Source organism: Rattus norvegicus, chromosome 6 (assembly GCF_021556685.1).
Source record: "Rattus norvegicus strain SHRSP/BbbUtx chromosome 6, alternate assembly SHRSP_T2T, whole genome shotgun sequence".
In the NCBI taxonomy this organism is placed as follows: Eukaryota; Metazoa; Chordata; class Mammalia; order Rodentia; family Muridae; genus Rattus; species Rattus norvegicus.
The window spans coordinates 143,010,003-143,031,327 of NC_141539.1; the positions used below are offsets into that span (position 1 = coordinate 143,010,003).

A 21,325-nucleotide genomic window follows, 5' to 3' on the forward strand; every position below is an offset into this window, starting at 1 on the left:
AAGAGTAAGAGAGAAGTAAGACAGAGTAAGAGAGGGCAAGCAGCCCTTTTTATAGTCAGGCACAGTTGGCTGTTGCCAAGCAACTGTGTAGCTGAGCATACCCGGTTGCTGCCAGGTAGCTGTGGGGGTGGAGCTTAGACAGAATACCAACAGCTACCACATTCTCTACCTATCCTGTGTCCAGATGCCTATTAGGGCTACCTAGCCTTCTGTTATATAAACCAATCCTCCAAAACCCCCTTTTTTGTTCTGTTCCTCTATAGATCTTACTAATGAAAAGAGAAGGCAAATCCCCAAGGACCTATTTCTTCAACTAGACCCCACTTCCCAATAGTTCATATCAATTAATTTGTCAATAGACCCATCTCTTATAGGTTTAGAGCCCGTGATTCAATCGCCTCTGAATGTTGCTACGTTTGGATCGAGTCTTCAGACATGACCTTTGAGAGAGAGTTTGCCTCCAAATGGTAACATCTGCAAATAGCATTGTGTTTTGCTGCTCAGGTTGCTTTAGATTTGTCTAGTACAGGTCCCTTCTGAGAAGCTTTCCAGGTCCTTCATTGCCAAATGGTTCTTTCTCCTTTTTATACTACAAAATATTCCAGTATTATTATGAGTCTAAGTGAGTGTATGTTTTGTGTATGCAGGAACACATATGTCAGAAGAGGATGTTGAATCTCAGTTGGTTATCCCATATCAGGTGGTTAGCCTTGAAATCATATAAATATACATAAACATACAAAACATAGACTCTGTGTGTGTGTGTGTGTGTGTGTGTGTGTGTGTGTGTGTGTGTGTATGTATACTGAGTTCAAATCCCAGCAACCACATGGTGGTTCACAACCATCTGTAGTAAGATCTGATGTCCTCTTCTGGTATGTCTGAGGACAGCTATAAATCTTAAGAAAGAAACAAAGAAAAAAAGAGTGCTTGCTGTTTTTTCAGAGGAACAGAGTATGGTTCCCAGAACCCATTAAACAGCATACAAGAGGAATGAGAAGCATGAAACAGGACCAAGGCTCGAGGAAGTCTAATGCAGCTCACCTCTCACACACCCTGGAGCCCAGAGGCTACAAAAACAGGCAATCTGACTTATCTCCCATCTCAGAGATTTTGAAAAACTGTCTAAATGTATATAATACAATGTGTGCATTCCTAAATATATAACTATAACATATATGTATTATATACATATATACAAATGTGTGTGTGTTTGTGTGTATGTGTGTATGTGTGTGGTTTGAATAAAAATGGCCCAATTGGCCCATAGGGAGTGGCACTATTAGGAAGTATAGCCTTGTTGGAGGAAGTGTGTCAAGTCACTGGGGTTGGGCTTGATGTCTCAGAAGCTTAAGTCAGACCTAGTGGCTCAACGTCTCTTTCTGCTGCCTGCAGATCTAGGATCCAGATGTAGAGCTCTCAGCTCCTTCTCCAGCATCACGTCTGCCTGCATACTGCCATGCTTCCCACCATGATGATAGTGGAATAAACCTCTGAACTGTAGGCCAGCCCCAATTAAATATTTGCTTTCTTTTATTAGTGTTGCCATAGTCATGGTCACAGCAATAAAACCCTAAGATTAAGACTCTCTCTCTCTCTCTCTCTCTCTCTCTCTCTCTCTCTCACACACACACACACACACACACATTGTGTGCGTATTAACAACAATTAAAGAAAAAGAGGTCATGAATTTGAGAGAAAGCACAAAGAGGGGTATGTGGAAGGGGTTTCGGGGGGGGGGAAGGAGGGAATAATGTAGTTATAATTTCAGAAATAAAAATTACTTCCAGGAAGAAAAAAAGAATTAAATGAGCAGAGCATAATGAAAGGATTAAATCTCATATTGCCCTCAGTGGCAAGAGTAGACTTTTATTTCTCTGAGAATTTAGATCGCAAGACCCAGTGGTCAGGCTGTAAGAGAATGCACAGTTCAGTCTGAGAGGTGTTTTGTAATTGAGAGTAGGGAGGGGTAAGAGCATAGCATCTCCAGTTAGACAGTTTTTCAAAACTTTGAGATGGGAGGTAAGTCAGACTGCCTGTTTTTGTAGCCTCTGGACTCCAGCATGTGTGAGAGGTGAGCTGCATTAGACTTCTTCGAGCCTTGGGCCTGTTTCATGCTTCTGATTCCTATTGTATGCCTGTCTAACGCGGGTGCTGGGAACCATACTCTTTTTTTTTTTTCTTAATTTATAGCTGTCTTCAGACACACCAGAAGAGGGTATCAGATCTTATCACGGTTAACCAACTGTGAGCCACCATATGGTTTCTGGGATTTGAACTCAGGACCTCTGAAAAAGCAGTTAGTGCTTTCAATGGCTGTGCCATTTCTCCAGCCCCAACAGCAAACATTCTTAATCATTGAGCTCTCTCTCCATCCTGGGATCTCTTATTCAAACTTATTCAAATTTAGCAGCATTCAGAGCATTAACTTGATGTGGGGAGGTGAGTTGCCATTTGCTATTTTGCATATTTATGGTTTACATAATGTAATTTCATTTGGAGGCACACAAAATAAAGTGAAAGAAAAAAGGAAATACCCTTCTTGTGTGGCAGTTTGAATAAGAATGGCTCCAATAGGATCAGAGATTTGAATCCTGGGTCATCAGGAAGGGGCACTGTTTGAAAGGATTGGGAGGTTGGCCTTGCTGAGGAAGTGTGTCACTGGAGGTGGACTTTGAGGTTTCAAAAAGCCCATTAGTAGCCCAGGGCTTCTCTCTTCCAGCTTTCTGAAGATCTGGATATAAATCTCACAGCTGCTTCTACAGTGCCATATTTGCCTGCATGCCATGGTGCTCCCCGCCACGATGATGCTGTACTTAATCTCTGAAACTGTAGGCCAGCCCCAATAAAATGTTTCCTTTTATGAGTTGCCTTCGTCATGGCATTTCCCTGCAGCAATAGAACTTTGTGGAACTTGCTTGGTTTACTACCCTTTGTCCAGCAGACTACTACTCCCTCTCAAACATGGCATACTTCTGAAATGCTATAATATATATTCACACATATGCAGGGGAAAGTCTTCCACAGGTGACTTTGCATTTGTTCGTTCGTTCAGTACTTACTACAGGAACCAGGCATTTTTCAAACACATTGGTGAATCAAAAACATCAGGTTGCTGAAACTTGGGAACTTTGTTTCCTGTAGGTTTCAGACACTGATGACACTGGTAACTTTGTGTTGGTGGAAGGCAGTGGTTTGTTAATACATTCCAAAAAGGTTTTTACTTGAATCACAAGGATTGTGGCATAAGATCAGACACAAGAGATAGGCAATGAACGGATACATACGGAACAAAATACAGTCCGGGATAACTTGGCTCTGAATCTGCGACATTCCAGTCATAGTTGTGGAATTATCCTCCTGGGAATTTTTCTTAAAAAGTATACCTATGTGTGTCTGTGCACATGTGTACAGGTGCTTGCAGAGGCCAGAGGTATTAGATCCCATGGAGCTGAAGATACAGGCGCTTGTGAACAGCCAAATGTGAATTCTGGGAATCGACTCAGGTCTTGGGTTCTTACAGCTCCTCTCCAGCAAACTTTAAAGTAGATGTCTTTTTTTTTTCTTTCTTCCTTCCTTTCCTTCCCTTTCTTTCTTTCTTTTCTTCCTCCCTTTTTTTTTTTTTTGTGTGTGTGTGCAAGCTTCACATATGTCCTCTAAAAGGAGTGGGTGGGTGGGGGTGGACCCTGGCTGCCTTTTTAAAACAAAACAAAAAAAAAAAACCTTCATGACAACTGTGCTTTCCTTTTTTTTTTTTTTTTTTCTTCTTTTTTCTTCGGAGCTGGGGACCGAACCCAGGGCCTTGTGCTCGCTAGGCAAGTGCTCTACCGCTGAGCTAAATCCCCAACCCCACAACTGTGCTTTTCTAAGCTCACTGGGGCCATTTTGTTTGGTAAATCAGACCTGAAGGAGTACTGGACACAGAGGTGCCAGACACCACACAGTAAGGGTGCAAATCGAATTTTATTGCAGCAGACACAAAGTTCTCATTCCACTCGGGCAGGCCCAGGAGCCATCCTCCTACCCTAGGCACCGGCAAGTTCAAGTTCTCAGTCAGGGAGCTAGGAGTGGCAAGAGGTTGGTTGGCCTAAGCCCCGAATAGAAGCCGCTACACTTTAGAAAAGAACTCATCTCGCTAGCCCTCCAACTCGTCTGGGCCATTGCTCACTTCCAACACCGGCGAAAGCCACGCTTCCCTCTCCAGCCCTCCTACGGAGCAAAGTCCGGGTGTGTCCGTCTGGCGCGCTGCCCACCCTCTTAGAGCGCAGAGGGAACCGCCCCTACAGGTTAGGGGGTGGGGCCTGCCTGGCGTGATGGCGTCGCCAGCTGCCCATTCCTGGTGTAACGACCGGGGAATAGCCGCGCAGGAACACTAGAGTCGGGGCGGGGCGGACCGCGCGATGACACCCTGCACACAGTCCATTCGCCGCCCCAGGTTCTTTTCCGAGGGCGCTGGAGAGTGGGCGGGATCGGGTTAGCGATTGACATCTCGCCCCGCCCAGATTCTTTTCAGCGTAGACTGTCTCTGAACAGTTGATCCCCTTAAGGAAGAGCCGGGCGCACGGTGATTGTGTCACCAAAACACGCTCTCAGCCCATACTAGACACTCTCCCGGAGACGCCTCGGGTGGAGGAGGGCCTCGCGCACCGTGATGACGTCGAGTCCCGCCCGTTTGAGGAGTGGAGCGGTGGCGCCCGCTGTCCCCCTCAGTGGGGCGCTGGCGCGCGGGGTAGAGCGACCTGCTGTCTGTGGGAGAGCCGCGCCCGCCTCAGCAGGGAGGAGTGCTCTGCGCGGCTGGCGATGAGCAGCGCGGGGGGCGAGGGGCCTGAGGCCGGTACTGGCCGGGCCGGGGGCCGTTCTGAGCCCGAGGCCCCGGGCAGCGCGCTGAGTGTGGACTTGCCGGGGCTGCTGGGGCAGCTGGCGCGCAGTTTTGCGCTGCTGCTGCCGGTGTACGCCCTCGGCTACCTGGGATTGAGCTTCAGTTGGGTGCTGCTGGCGCTCGGGCTGCTCGCCTGGTGCCGCCGGAGCCGCGGCCTCAAGGCCAGCCGCCTGTGTCGCGCACTGGCACTGTTGGAGGACGAGGAGCAAGCCGTGCGCCTGGGAGTGCGAGCCTGCGACCTGCCCGCCTGGGTGAGTGTTGTCCCCCGGACCTGAGCAGAGTCAGGTCCGCACCACCCTTCTCCCCTTCTTAGGGACGAGTGGGGGACTCAAGCTCCAGCCCAAGTGAGGTGTCAGCTACCCCTGGCCTCAAATCTCGGTCCCATCCGGGGTCCGCACAACCTGGACCCTGGACCAAGTCAGGTGTGTGACCTTACTGCTGTCTACTTCTTTCGCTGTCTACCTACCTAAACTGGTGTTTTCTGTCAGCACTCTGCTTACCGCCTTTCCTCAGGGGCGGGGAGTGGTGGTGGTTCTGGCCACCGTGGCTCTGAGCAAGGGCCTGCGTCTGAGTCTGATTTGTGTCAGCGCACCCACCTCCCCCACCTAAGTCAGGTGTCCTCATTGCTGTCCCCACCCTCATCCAGGGCGGAGGTGTCCTGGTCGTTATCTGCTCAGAGAGTGACCGTTCTCAGTCCTCTTCCTGGCTTTCAGTCCTCGCCCATCGCTAGCAAAGTGCACAGGTAGTGAATACTTCCTAACTTGGCAGTATCCGTCATTGTTAGTTGCTGGATCCTTTTCCTCCTCTCTCACTACTGCCCTGAAGCACACTTGGTGGTCAATGAGCTGACTGAGATCTCTGTTGTCCCGAGTGATTCTGTAAACCTTTTGCCAGCATGGCGCAGCAGGCCTGGAAACGTCCACATTCTCCTTTCTGATTTAAAAAGTAGTGACAGCCAATGCGGAGAAGTTAATACAAAAATCAAGAAGACTCCTTCATTTCTTAGCTGTGTCTAACATGATTGAAGTGTTCCTGGAAAGCTTATGTTAGAAGAATTGAAGTGTTTGTTTCATTGTTTAAAATACCGGACTGATGACGAGACACTTTCATGTGATCGTTAAGATCCACAGTGAACATGTAGAGGGAGGTTTTGAAAGAGTGAAAAGTAATGATTAAGTTATGACATTATTTTTCCTAAAATTGCTTTTTACTTATTGAGTATTTGAATCTATTGGAGAAGGCTTTTATCATCTTTTTCTCTTCACTGTCTTTCTTAGCAAAGAGTGTTTCAGATAGAAGGAAATAGTGCATATTTTAAGAGAAATGTTGCACAATATTAGGCTTGATGTAATTGTCTGTGGAAGTAGATAGTAGTGAATTTTAGAAGGGAGAATGAAGGAATTTAAGTGGAGAAAGAACATGGAGAATGTTCCACCTTTCCATCTAGGAAACACCTGTGAAATATGGCATGGAATATGCGGTACAAATATAAAAAAAAAAACAAAAATTAAAAAGTAAGAGTTCCCCAAATCAAGAGGAACATAACATAGGTAGCAGTTAGCAACTGAAAGTTAAAACTGTAATAGTGAGGCACTTTTGAAGCTTAAAAATCTGCAGATACATGGTGAATGTGTAGGACAGGGGTGTTTTGGAAAATGAAACCAACTGGTATGATACATCATTTAGCTAGCAGTAAAGGAATGTATTGAAAAACAGGAAGTTAGAGTAGCCAAGGTGAGAAAAAACAAGAAACAGTGGTGCCCTGTAGAATGCTGTAGTGGTGTCTTGTGTCTCTGCTAAATTAAATGCTGTCTAGAAGCTGGTAAAAACTGGTAGTTAAATGACCGAAGAACAACATAAATAAGACTGGAGTCTTCAAGAGCAGGGTGGCACTGACGTCCAGAAATTTGATTATTAAGCGATTGATGTAGACTAGCTTTTAAAACATTGTTCAGAAATGCAAATATTTTCACAAAGGAAATAAAATGCAGTTGCTGCCATAATGAGCCAAAATTTTAATGGAATAAAAGAGTAATTGACCAGTTTTGTCTTTGTTTTTGTTTCTGCTTGTTTTTCGTTTTTAGTATTAGAGTCAGACCTAAGGCTTCCAGCATGGCAGTAAAGTGGTCTACCATTGAACTACATTGACAACCCTGTGCAGAGTTTTGTTTGTTTGGTTTGGTTGTTTGGAGACAGGTCTCCTCAGCCACAGAGTGGTGGGGCTACAGGTATGTGTGAACATGCTTATCTGGGTCCTGGGGTTTCTGGATAGTGGCTTGATATTTGTCTTGAACAAGACATACATGCCAAAGACTGTAATGCACATTGATGACTATGACTCATTGTGGAGAAGAGACATGAGAAGATATGAGCTAGTATAGTACCAACTTCCAATTCCCACCATTAGATAAATTCACCCACAGTTTTTCATTTTATGTAGCAAAAGTAAGGATCGGGACAATGCTGCACTTATATTTTTATTTGAAAACCCAGAACTTGGTAGAATAAAGTGTGATTCTTTCCTGTTTTTACTACTGCCAGTAAATACTGATGTTAAGGCTGCAGGCATAGAAACATCACCCTCTTGTGTACATTGTTGCTTAACGTGGTGAAAGTTGTTCTTTTTGTGTTCATTGTGAGGACTGTTGAGAATCGGAACAGTCCAGTTTCTTTGGATATGTTCTCTTACTGTGTATACCTTTGGGGGGGAGACAGCCTTCTTCCCAGTGTTTTTCTGGAAGTTTAGGAGAATGTAGCTCCAGCCAACATACAATACCATAATCTAAGAGCAAAGTAAATAAAAGAGTGCATGGTGAACAGTTGGCTGTTTGATAATTTCACAGAGTTTTCTGAGACTGGTATCAGCTTGGTATAGAGCTGAATTATTTTCACCTGAGTACTTCCTAGCACTCAGGATGAAGCGGAGGTGCTGCTGAGTTTCTTCTTTACATTCATGCCTGGTTATGCCCAGATGGTACAGGTTGTGCCAATTAGATTGCATTGCCCTATGTGTTCTAAGTGTTCCAGTAACTTAGAACATAGTGCCAAAAAATAATTGGCAAATACCTGGGTTGTTTAAACTACAGTAAATTTAAATTTACTATGTATGTACCTATCAGCCTCTATGTTAAAGCTTTAGTTGTATTATTCTCATTTTAAATTTTGACTTAGATCAAATATGAGTACTTTACAGATACAAAGTAAATCTATAAATCTAGTGTGTAGTTTGCTTTGTGTGCCTATAATTTTACAATGTACTATGTGTGGTTTTTTTTTTTTTTTGTATTTTGTTAACAGTTTATCATATCCTTTTTAATTTCCACGACAAAAGAGGAACTTAATCATACTGTTATGGTGAAATCTAAAAAGTCGTCTTGTCTTCACATTTATGTTCCTTCCAGGTAGAAGTAACTGACAGTCTAGTAGGTAGGCTGGTGATAGCCTCAGGCAGCATATTGTTCACTTCCAGCTGACCTGTGCAGATCTTATCTGCTGAACTTGGGATTTGAGGGCCTGAAAGAATGGGCAGACTGCAGCTGAATGCTGTGGACCATCTTACTTCAGTTTCAGTGTACTTTTATACAAGAATATAACAAAGTAATGATCCAAGGAAGGTTGAGTTCAGAAAAAAGCATGATGAGATAAGCATGTAAACAAACCCCAGTAAGCACGTACTGAATATTAACAGCCCTTTCCCATAACTTTCTCAGGACAGGCCAATTTAAACACATACTATATTATGTGGCTGCTACATAATATAGGTTATAACTGGGAAAGCATGAAAACAAGGCAGAAGGCCATGTTCAGATTCAGGGCACACTGGGAATAGCACTTGGTATATTCTTTCACCACATTAGGTTCTATTGGCTATGTTCTGACATCCAATAAGAAAGAATAAGAATACCTTGTAGGCTGAATGTAAATGTTTGTCACAGGAGGCATGAAATCCCATTCAAGAACAAAAGGCACTTGAGGTAAAAGGCCCTCTGCCTTTTTTCCTGGAGCCTCTCTTTCAGTTCCCCAAGACATTGTTCACCATGTGTCATTCTTTTGACTGTGTTCAAACACATATGATTTGAAGAAAGGATCAGGGAGGGTTTTTTGGTAGGGGGGGTTATGTATAAAAATGAGTGTCAGACCCAGTGGGGATGACATTAGCTGAAATACCCAACACCAGGAAGATAGAACCTACCCAGTGGGGATGACATTAGCCGAAATACCCAACACCAGGAAGATAGAACCTAAAGAGACCACCTCCAGTGGAAGACATGGCTTCCAGTGGAGGGATGGGGCCCATCCATCTAAAAAAATTTTTTTTTCATTTTTTTTTTTCCTGGAGCTGAGGACCGAACCCAGGGCCTTGTGCTTGCTAGGCAAGCGCTCTACCACTGAGCTAAATCCCCAACCCCCCATCTAAAAATTTTTAACTCAGAATTGTCCTGTCAAAAGAAAATGCAGGGACAATAATGGATCAGAGGTTGAAGGAAAGGTCAACCAGACACCGCCCCACTGTGCAATCCATTCCATCCCTGCACACACCAAACCCTGACACTATTGCTGATGCCAAGATGTGCTTGCAGACAGTGGCCTGGTATGACTGTTCTATGAGAGGCTCTGCCAACACCTGGCTAAGACAGATGCAGATACTTACCATTGGATTGAGCCTGGGGACTCCAATGGAAGAGTTGGGGAAGGGCTGAAGGAGTTAAAGGGGATTGCAACCCCATAAGAAGAACAGCAGTATTAACCAAACCTTTCAGAACTCCCATGGACTAAACCACCAACCAAAGAGTACACATGGAGGAACCCATGTCTCTAGCTGCATATGAGGACTGCCTCATTTCGCATCTGTGGGAAAGAGGTACTTGATCCTGTGGAGGCTTGATGCCTTAGTGTAGGAAAATGCTAGGACAAGGCAGGATAGAGTGGGTGGATGGGAGAGCACCCTTATAGAGTCAAAGGGTAGGAGCATGGGGTTGGATTGGTGGAGGGGAGACTGGGAAGGGGGATAACATTTGAAATGTAAACAAATAAAATGGTTAATCAATTTTTTTTTTTTGGTTCTTTTTTTTCGGAGCTGGGGACCGAACCCAGGGCCTTGCGCTTCCTAGGCAAGCGCTCCAACCACTGAGCTAAATCCCCAACCCCAATCAATTTTTTAAAAAATGAGTGTCATATTCAGTATGAACAATGACAATGATGGCATGTTCTGTGAGAGAGAAGCCCCAGAGTCCAGGAGCGCAGCAATGGAGAACAGTTAGAAGTTGTTCTTCTGGACCACCTTCTCTGGAGAGAACTCTACTGAGATCTGTTATGCTTTAAATTCTTCACGTTATAGAAAAGGAACAGTAGGAGGGTGGTGGCACAGCCCCTTAATCCCAGCGTTTGGGAGACAGAGGCAGGAGGATCTTTGAGTTCAAGGGCAGCCTGGTCTGTAGGGGATGTTCCTGGACAGCCAGAGCTACACAGAGAAAGAAACCCTGTTTCAAAAAGAACATAAGTACATAACCTACATACACATGCGTGCGACACGCGCGCGCGCACACACACACACACACAGGCAAAGTCTTAAAAAAAAGTAGGCCAATACACCTTGCAAGGACAACCAGTAGTGCCCATTGACCCTACTTAGATCATAAAGATTGAAGAATACAAGTGCTCCCACTGGACTCTCCCAGGCTCTCAGGTATGAGGAGCAGAAGTGCCCACAGTGGATCTGCCCAAACTATTAGTAATAGACACAGGAATGTTTTCTCTGAACTTTACATAGGCTCTAAAGAATGAGGGGGAAAGGTGTTCCTTCCTTGGGTTGCCCATACTCTTCTGGCAATTTGCAGGTACCTAATTAAAAATATCCCATGTTCCGTAGACATGTAGAGCTTGGGCATAACCAAAGAAACAGTAATGTACTCAGATGTAAGTTTGTGAAATCTGAAAGGGAAACTTACAGCATGTTTTGAACTTATTCCCATGTCACTTTAGTTTCTAGAAAACGTTGAAGCAAAATAGTACTTATGGTGTTCTGTCCTGTACATTTTGTGTAGGTGGAAATTGTGTATTTATAGAAGATTGTTAGCCACTATGTAGGTGCTGAGAATCAAACCCTGGTTGTCTGGAAGAACAGTCAGTGCTCTTAACTGCTGAGCCATTTCCCAGTCTAAGCAGCATAGTTCTTAGAGTGCTAATGTCTCTGTAGTTGTCTTTGCACAAGATCATTTTCCCACCATTTTATTTATAGGTATCTTCTCCTGGTTTTGCTGTCGTTTGGTTTTTATTTACTTATTTTTATTTCATTTTAAAAGAGGCTTGAAAATAATTTATTTTTACATGTTAGTGTTTTGCCTGCATATTTTTAAGTATATTCATGTGTGCAATGCCTGTTGAGTGACAAAAGAGGGTGTTAGATACACAAGAACTGTAATTATAAATGTTTGTAAGCTGCTGTTTGGGTGCTGGAACCAAACCCAGGTCCTTTGCTAGAGCGTCCAGTACTCTCAACCACTGAGATTTGTCAACACTAGTATTCATTCAGCACCAAGTCCTATAATTTTTTAAAATGGGGTCATTTATTTTTGTTAAGTTCTTTTCTAGAATAGATTATATTTGAAGGAACTAGCACAATTCATGGGCAGGGTGTTAAAACTGTTGCTTATGGGTTTGTTTGCTATTTTATAATGGGAAAAATCTTAGTACTTTTCAAGAATTCATAAAACTGTTATTAATATAGAGTTAGCATGATCTACAATAGATACCCTGAACCTATTCCGCCTAACTGAAATTCATATCCTTTGATTAATAGTTCCCTTCTACTCTTTTCTGGTTTTCTTGTCTTGTAAAAGTTAAAAAATTATTAAAATAGTTACGGTTTCATTCTTTTATTTTGTTCCTCATTTGAGAGTGGGTCTCACATATGCCAGGCTAGCATCAAATCACTGTGTAGCCGAGGATTGTCCTCCTGCCTCCTGCTCCTGAGTGTCAGGTGTGTGTTACAGGTGTATACCTCCATGTCTGCTTTGTATGGTTCTGAAGTTCAGGACCAGGACCTCGTATAGCCTAGGTGAGCATCCTGCCAACTGAGTTATATCTCTAGCCCTAAAACTGTTTTTTCATTCAGGAAAGATATATTGAATATGTAGTCCAGAGGCTGGAGAGATGGTCCAGAGATTAAGAGCACTTGTTGCTCTCCCAAAGGATCTGGGTTTGACCACAGACACCCACATGGTAGCTCATAGTTAACTGTAACTCCAGTTCCAGAGGATATATGCCCACTTCTGACCTCTTTAGGCACCAGACATGCACGTGATTCACATACATATATTCAGACAAAACACATAAAAAAATGAATGGACTAAAAAATTAATAAAAATTAGCCTGTAATGTTCAAATGTCCTTTATGTCCAGAAGATTATAAACTAAATGAGGTTGCTGTGTACTTTTCTATATTGGTAAGTATACTAAAGATCATTTGTTTGGGAAAACTCTGGTGTAAAACTTTAATTTTCCTGGGCTCTGAACTACTGATTTTTTTTAAAGGTTATGTAGCCTTTTTTATTAAGTCATAGTTGGTAAAGTATATGCTCTTCTTCCTCCCTCCCTCCCTCCCTCCCTTCCTTCTTCCCTTCCTTCTTCCCTTCCTTCCTCCCTCCCTTCCTCCCTTCCTCCCTCCCTTCCTTCCTCCCTTCCTTCCTCCCTCCCTCCCTCCCTCCCTCCCTCCCTTCCTTCCTTCCTTCCTTCCTTCCTTCCTTCCTTCCTTCCTTCCTCTCGTTCTTTCTGAATGCTTCTAGAGCATTTTGTGCATTGAGTAGGGCAATAGTAATAATCTTTAAATCAATCCAATGTTAAAAAAGTGTTTTCATTTCCTTTTTGAGGTGGCCTTACCTCAAAAAGCCTCGTAGCTCAGGCTTCCTGGAACTCCCCGTGTGACCTGATTTGTTTCTGAACTCAAAGCATACTTTCCCCTAAGTCTCCCAAGTGTTAGGATTACAGGTGTTAACCTCCAGGCTTACTCAGTGATAACAAAGAGTTTCTGGATAAGAATTAAAACTATAAGGTGTACTGATGGTTATCCATGTGTGCAGATAGTTCTAGTCTTGTGCTGTGTTACTATTAATTGTTTTTTCTTAGGGATGCTTTATGGGCATTCTTTTCTGGAATGCCTCTGAACATCTAGTTCAACAGTGAAAGTGTCAGTGCAGAGGAAAGAGTCTCTTTTAGGTCACCGTGTGTACTGTCAGGTTTTTTTTTTTGTTTGTTTGTTTGTTTTTTGTGCCTGGTGACTGAACTCCAGGACTAGTCTATCCCACAGTGCTGGTGTGAGATCAGAGTAGGACAGCATCCAGTAGCCTTCATCCATGTTTGTAAAGCTATAATTGAAACCGAAATTGACTGTGTTTGTTGTTTAGTCAGACACCAATTTTTCTTTTCTTTTTAACAAATTTTCAATTATATTTTTTCTTTATAACATACGTTAGTGGATTAATAGGTATTTGAAACATAATTTTCCTGATGTAAGAAAAAATATACCCTCATTCTAGAACATTTTAAGCTTCCAAGAAGAATAAATGTGGGGGGAAAAGTAACCTCAAATCCTAATTAGTGATAGCCATTACTGATATTTTGGTAGGAAATTTATATCTACAGATATAGCTATACAGTTTTTAGTAATTTCAGGGGTTGAACCCAGGGCCTTTCATATACGAGGCAAGTGTTCTTTCTACTATTGAGGTACATGCCAAGCTCTTTTTTAATTTTAATATTTTTCTCGAGCTAAGTTGTTGACCTTAAGCTCACTGCATAGCTCAGGCTGACCTTGAACTTGCCTCTGCCTTCTGTCTATCTGGAATTATAGGTGTATGCTACTCTGACTAACATTTCTTAGTCCTGATATGTTTGATGTTTGGATGTGGGATATTATATATATATTACACACACACACACACACACACACACACACACACACACACACACACACACACACACACACGCAGGCGTGCATATAGTATTTTTGATACAAAACAGCTCTTGTTCTAAAGTAAGAGGAAGTTTACTTTGTAACAAATATAAGTAACCATGGCCCAGAAACAAATTCAGTTGCCCTGAGTATATAATTGGTTATATGAACTCTCTTTTTCTTCCGTTTTGTTTTTAGTAAATGACAAGAAAAGCTGCAACATCTTCCTTAGGGTTCTGAGCTACAAAAAACAATGTTTTCATGGCTTATTTTAAAACTCCATGTCTCTTAAGTGAACGTTGTGTCTTGCCTTTCCTCTGCTGTTTTCCTTCCTAGCTTTCTTTCCTACACTTTTGAAGGGTTTCACCTTGTTGTCCCTCCCAGTCTCTGGCTCCTGGATGAGAGGATCCTTTTATTACAGACCCTGGAATACCTGGAATTATAGGTGTGGTCCACCATGCCTGACTTCTTATGAGGCACTTGTAAGTGAAAGGACAGGAGTTACCCATAGATTTCTAAAATTTCTTCTGAATTGATCCAAAACATATGCAGACAAATAATGAAGAGAAATCTGGGACATGGAGGCAAGGGTGTTTTTGGGCTTCTGGTTTGAAGAACTGGTTGATTGCTGTGTCTGTGAATTAATTCCTAACCTAAATTGTCACTCATGGAAACATCAAAAGCCTTTTATAAGTTAAAAGTTTGTTGATACCTGCTAATGGAGAACTATCAGAAATTCTGTCTTTGAGACTCACTTCACAAAGGACTAGATTCTTCCAGACTTCATCTCTACTAGAAATTGGCATGAGGATATTCATCCAACGTATTGAAAATTGATTACAATTCCCACAATGACTTAGGTCATTTTCATCCTCTCCATTACATAGTGATTGCATGAACTTTTAAACCCTCAGAGTAAATACAGTCTTAACTTGGTGTGTTTACCAAATACATTGATGGGGACATCTAGTAAACAGTTTATTACCAAGTAATCACTTTTGTATATCTCAGATCTGTCTAATGACATTTTTAACTTTTGGGTTGTATTAACTTAGTAGTAGATACAGAGCTAGGCAATAAATAGCTTTTCAGGCTACTGAAGATAAATCTAGGTAATTCAGGCTCTTGTGTGTGATACTCCACATTCAGGAAGTTACAATCAGCTAATCAGTCTACAGAATCTTCAACCCAAGTGTGGTTTTCTTTTTCAGAAAACAACATTTTACTGCATTTTCCTTTCTCTATTGGACATTATTTTGTGGGTGTTATCTTTTTAATCTTCAGAAATATGACTATGATTTTTGGGATATTGTCTGTCTTATGGAAATATTATTGTTTGATAGAGACATTTGAAAAGCAAGAGTATTAGATATTATGTGGTCAGAAAAGATAAAACTAGATTTTAAGTGATTTCATCTGTTTTTTCAAGTTACAGAGAATACTTGAGTTACTTAAAGGCTATATGGATGATTTTTAAACACATTAGAATGATATAATAATTATATACTTAAACGTCTAAGTGTAAGGTAGTGTTTGTTTTGAATGGTAAGACATTATGAGATATGATAAAGGGGCTTGAGAGGTGAAGGGTTCTAGCTACTCTTTCAGAGGACCTGGGTTTGATTCCTAGGTTCACAACTGTCTATAACCCAGTTCCAAGGACTCTGAGCTCTCTTCTGGCCTCCACAGGAGTCAGGCATGAACATGGTGCACAGACTTGTATGCAGGGAAAGTACTCATCCACATAAAGTAGAGTTGCCTTCTTACAAAAGACATGGTAGGTTTATTCCCAGCTCTTCTTATAAAAAATGACTTTTACAAAAGACATTCCCTCCACAATGAGTCATAACTCCAGAATGTTCTTCCTGCGTGGGCGATATTAAAATTTGTTGACAAGAATGTTCTCATCTCAAATAGTGGTTTTATGTAGTACAATAAGATGATAGTTGCTTTGGGATTTCTGAGACTTGTTGGATTGTCTTATTCTGTAAATTTGCTCACATGGCTAGTTCATGCCTTGGATGCATTCATTTCTAATTGCTAATTGTGAGAAGTAGCCAGCAGAGACCAAGAGTTAAGACTCTGGATCTGGTCCTTGTGAATCACATCTCAATGAGAGCCACCCTTCCTAATTTTGTGCTTTTGGATAAACTGATGGCCTCATCAGAAAGAATTGAAATGACCCTCACTATACCCTGTGAGGCTGGAGTAAGGCAAGGTTCAGTGAAATGCTAGACACAGACAAGCAAACATATTCTTGGGTCACCACCTGAGTTAACAGACATGTGCAGCTTTGACTGATGTGCTCTAGCCTTCTGGCCTTAGACACTTCTCTCACTACTGTAGATACCCTTTGCTGCCTCTGTTCCCACTTCAATTGGAGTAGACCTAGAAGCCCTGAAGTTTTTGTTTCACTATAGTGTATCTATTTTATGTTGTCGCTAAGAAGTTATCTACCAGATTTTTGTTTGTACGCTATTGGGAGTTGAATCTAGGATCCTTGTACGTGGTAGCAAACACTCTCTCAATGGGTTATTTCCATTTTCTACTGTAGCCCTAGTACCTAAGAATTGAGTGTTTTGATATAGAATATATCCAACCAAATGTAATAAAAAAGACCACATAATTAGCAGAAAGGCAACTCTGAGAACTGAGATATCTCAACAGCAAAGCATGGCTCCGAAATACATAGTAGAGGAGTTTAACTTTAGCTGCCAGACCCTAGGTAAACATCAAATATGGACTAGTGCGGTAAGTGTTTTTTAAGAGACAAGCTGGTCAGTAACAGCCAGAGGGTCTGAAGATGAAGAGGAGGCCAAGTTTCATGGAAATGGTGCTAGGAGGGGAAAAGAAAAGTAGAAAAGTAGAAAGGGGGTGAGAGAGAATGTGAATGACAGCTCCAGGTGCAGAAATGGTGGCTCTGCCAAGAAAGATGATTTGAAAGTAGGTCACTGGAGGTCAGGACGGGAGGTTATTAAGTCAGTATTAAATGCCTACCCTGAATCTGCTTGCTGTTTCAGTAGGTTTACCTAGTCCGGATAGTTCATACAAAAATAAAATTGCGGGGCTGGGGATTTAGCTCAGTGGTAGAGCGCTTACCTAGGAAGCGCAAGGCCCTGGGTTCGGTCCCCAGCTCCGAAAAAAAGAACAAAAAATAAATAAATAAATAAAATAAAATTGCACAGCATGTGCCTAGTTTAATTTACTTGGTATATTAAAATATTTGTGTGTGTGTGTGTGCATGTGTGTGTGTGTCTCTATGTGTGTGTGTATGTGTGTGTGTCTGTGTGTGTGTCTGTGTGTCTGTGCGCGTGAGTGTGCGTGTGTGTGTGTGTGTGTGTGTCTGTGAAGGCACACTCGTGCCATGGCATATGTAGAAATTAAAGAGCAGCATGCAGGAGTCGGTTCTACCATGTAGTCCTGGGAACTGAGTTCAGGTTGCCGGTTCTGGTAGCAAGTGCCATCCAAGTTCGCTATCTTACCAGCCTTTAGCTGTTTGTTTGTTTATTTTTTTGAGACAGAGTTTCTTTATGTAGTCCTAGCTGTCCTGGAACTCACTGTATAGCTCAGGCTAGCTTCAGACTCAGAGATCTTCCTGTCTCTGCTGCCCATGTGTTAGAAGCAAAGGCAGGTACTACCACTTCCAGCTTATGGTTTTTTTAAGATTACATTCTTAAAGCTGGAGAGATGAGCCAGTAGATAAGAGTACTTGCAGAAGCCAAGGTTTGATTCCTGGAACCCACATGGTGGTTCACAGCCATCCTGACCTCCAGTTCCAGGGGATCCAGTGGGCTCTTTGTCTTCTTTGGGCACCAGGTATGCAGGTGGTGTACATACATACACATACAAGTGAAACATTCTTACACAGAAAATAAAAATAAATAAATCTCAAAACTTTAAAAATAATATTTTTATTAATTCTTTTAGAATTTTTATGTGATTTACTTTGACTCTTCTCCTTCTAAATCTACTCAGACAGCTCTATGTCTTGTTTTTTTGTTTTTTTTTAAACTCATCGAATTAATTTGTGCTCAAGTACCCTTCAGGGAGGGGGCTACTCTGAACACAGTTAACCTAACAGGGATTACACCCTTAAAGAAAATCGATTTCTCCTGTCCCAACAATTAGAAATTGCTAATAACTCCTTAGCTAGGGGTAGGATTTCATGCTTATCTCCCATAGCAGGCTGGGATTTTTGAGTTTCCTGTTTGCTTCCACAACTGTTATGAACTCATATGTGCATCTGTCCTATTATCTGGAAAACACTTTCCTTTTGGTCCTCCACCTCTGACAAATCTTTCTACTCCCTCTTCAGAAACGATCTCTCAGTGAGCCAGTCAGTCAGTCATATATTCTCTCTCTCTCTCTCTCTCTCTCTCTCTCTCTCTCTCTCTCTCTCTCTCTCACACACACACACACACACACACACACACACACACATCCCCCATTAATTGATGTCTGCAAGACACTTCTCTGATGTGGGCTGAGAGGTTTATAATTCTGTGGATGAACACATCTTTAGGGTTCATTTTAATACTCTGTCCACTTAGAAGAGTAACAGTAGTAGTGTCTGTGACCTGTCTAGTCACAGGTTCTTAGCCCTGCTAATGTATGGGCTGTGTGTGCCATCTTATGGATTAGGCCTGTAGATCAGTCTGAAAGTGCTTGGTTACCATTTTGGTTACTTTTCTATTGCGATGACAAAACATTCAAACACCACGGTCCACTCCCTGGCGCCCATAGGCTGGTAGCCATATAATAATACAAAATGTATTTAGTTCAAATTCAGAACTCTCCATGGTCTTTCAGTCTCAAGACTGTTTAAGAGTCTATCATCTCTTTGGAGACTCAAAGCAATCTCTTAATTATAACACCCTATAAAATCAAAAAGCAAATTACATACTTCCAATGTACAAATTATATACAATGGCACAGAATTTATATTGCTCTTCCAAAAATGGTGATGTGGGCATGGTGAGGAAATACTGGGCATGGTGAGGCAAGACATATTCCAACAGGGGTAATAAATCCTATAACTCCATGTCTGATGTCCAAGGGTTAGATAGTTTCATTCTTCCAGCTTCGCTGACTAGAATATACTTCTCTCTTTTGGGCTGGTTCTACTCCTTGTATGCAGCTCTCCCAGGTAGATATCCCTTAGCTCTGGCACCAGTATTTTGGAGTCTCCAGTGCAATCCAGACTTATAACTTTTATAGCTTCGTACAGTGTCCTCTCTGGGCCTCTATTCTCCTGGTCCACAGCTGGCCTCAGTGGCTTTCTTGAATCATGGAGTAAAACTAGAATCACATGGATGATGCTGTCAAGTTCTGAGACCTGCTTTGGATGGAACCTGTCCTCCACTTTGGATTGTGTTTGCATAAGCTATGGTTTTTTGTTGCTCTTAGGAACATGTAATTCCTTGGCCTTTTTTTCTCCCCCCAGATTGCAGACTTACCTGGGTGGGATCTGGCCCAAGGGCACACTCCCTTTATTACATTTCTCCCTATTTCTGTCAACACAAGATTTGGCTCCAATATGAAATTTCCTGGTGCTCTTTTTCTCTTCAAATGGTACATTTTTATTTCTTTTGCTCTGCTTGCTCTTTTTCATTGTACATCTGCATAAGAGTGATCATTAGTAACCATGTATATAGTCAATACTGGTCTGTCTTGAAGTTGTCTCTGTCAAAGAAACTAGTCTAAAATGTTTCAATTTAGCCTTAGACAGATTCTTAGGACAAGAGTAAAAGCCAGCCACTGTCCTTGATAAAATACCACTAGAATGGTCTTTAGCCCATTTGCTAACATTCCTCTGAAACTTCTTGAGCTGAGGCCTTCATAGCTCTCAACACTTACATTTTCTACGCTCCTACTGTGATGGTACATCAAACCCTACTTAGAACATTCAATCAATTTCCTAGTTCAAAGTTCCAAAGTCTTTACACTTCTGAAAAAAAAAAAAAGAAAAAGAAAAAAAAAGAGAGAAAAATGAAAGCAGTATAGTCAGGTCTGTCAGAGCAATACCCCACTCTCAGTACAAAATTCTATTTCTGTTACTTTGCTATTGTCATGACAAAACACCATGACTAAGATAACTTATAATCATTTAATATGAAGCTTATGATTTCTGGGGTAGTAGAGTCAATACATTTGGCAAAGAGCATGACAGCAGGCCGGCAGGCATGGCACTGGAGAGATAGCTGAGAGCTTATGTCTTGAGACACAGCCACCAGCCAGAGAAAGAAAACTAAATACAAATAGCATGGGTTTTTTGAAATCTCAAAGCCCACATCCAGTGACACACCTCCTCCTATAAGGCCATACCTCCCAGTCCTTCCCAATTAGTTCCACCAACTAGGAGCCAAGCATTCAAGTATATGGACCAATGGAGACCATTCTCATTCAGACCACAACAGTTATTCCCACAACATTCTTGCCACTATTGAACCTGTGGACATGCCTTGCCAAGCTAGTTGTTATAGCTCACAGAGTTCAAAGCTAGGTAAGACTGATGCTTACTTTTCTTCTCCAGTAGCAGCATAAGACCTTCCAGCACTATGAAAGCTAACTAGAAAGGATAAAGCTCCAGGATGAGTAATAAATAGCTTATTTTCTCCATGTTTTGTGATTGAAATTATATGGTATTATTTTCCTAACAGTTGAATAATGCACCGTCTAGTAAATGTACCACATTTTCACTATCTCATCAGTGTCTGTTTCTTGGTTGTTGTTACAGAGTAGCCATGAAGCTGGATGAGCAAGCAGCATTGTAGTAAGATGGAGACCTTTGAGTGTTTGCTCACGAATAGTTGTGTTGGTTTGATGAGAAATGTCCCTCATCATTGTAGGTGTTGCTACTTGGTGTTGCTCTATGGCAAAACTTAGGAGATGTAGCCTTGCTGGATGAAGTATGTTGGACTTTGAGAATATATAGCTTCACTGCCTTATTAGAGTTTTATTGCTGTGAGACACTATGATCACAGCAAGTCTTATAAAGGAAAATGTTTAATTGGGGCTGGCTTACAGTTCAGAAGTTCAGTCTCTTATCATCACGATGAGAATCATGGCAGTGTGCAGGCAGACATGGTGCTGGAAAAGGAACTGAGAGTTCTATGTCTTGATCCAAAGCTAGCAGGGACAAAACTGGATTGAGTTTCCAAGATCTCAAAGCCTACCCCTTATTGTCATACCTCTTCCGATAAAGTCACACCTACTACTCCAACAAGTCCATACCTGCTAATAGTGCCATTCCCTATAGGCCAAGTATTCAAACACATGATTGTGTGGGGCCATTCCTGTTCAAACCACCACAGTCACCGATGTCCACTCTCTTCTTTGTGTCTGCATTTGAAGATGTAAGCTCGCTCTCAGATTCCTGCTCTTCCTTGATTCCTGCCACTTGCTTCTATGCCTCTTTTCAGTGATGAACTCTTACCCTCTGGAACTATAATCTCAAGCAAACTTCCACCTTTTATAAACTTCTTCTGGTCATGGTG

General features: G+C 42.0%; 1 protein-coding gene across 11 annotated transcripts in view; it reads left to right on the forward strand.

Annotated features, from left to right (window-relative positions):
- Positions 1-4,689: 4,689 nt before the first annotated feature.
- Positions 4,690-21,325, forward strand: part of Esyt2 (extended synaptotagmin 2) — a 93,021-nt gene continuing 76,385 nt past the window's right edge. For 7 of the 11 annotated variants that reach the window (XR_015621832.1, XR_015621833.1, XM_087552961.1 and 4 more), the window contains exon 1: positions 4,709-5,130. Coding sequence is in view for 6 of the 11 variants with exons in the window: in XM_087552961.1 (XP_087409087.1) it covers positions 4,801-5,130 (330 nt within the window). In the remaining 5 variants the exon portion in view is untranslated. 11 annotated transcript variants of the gene reach the window in all.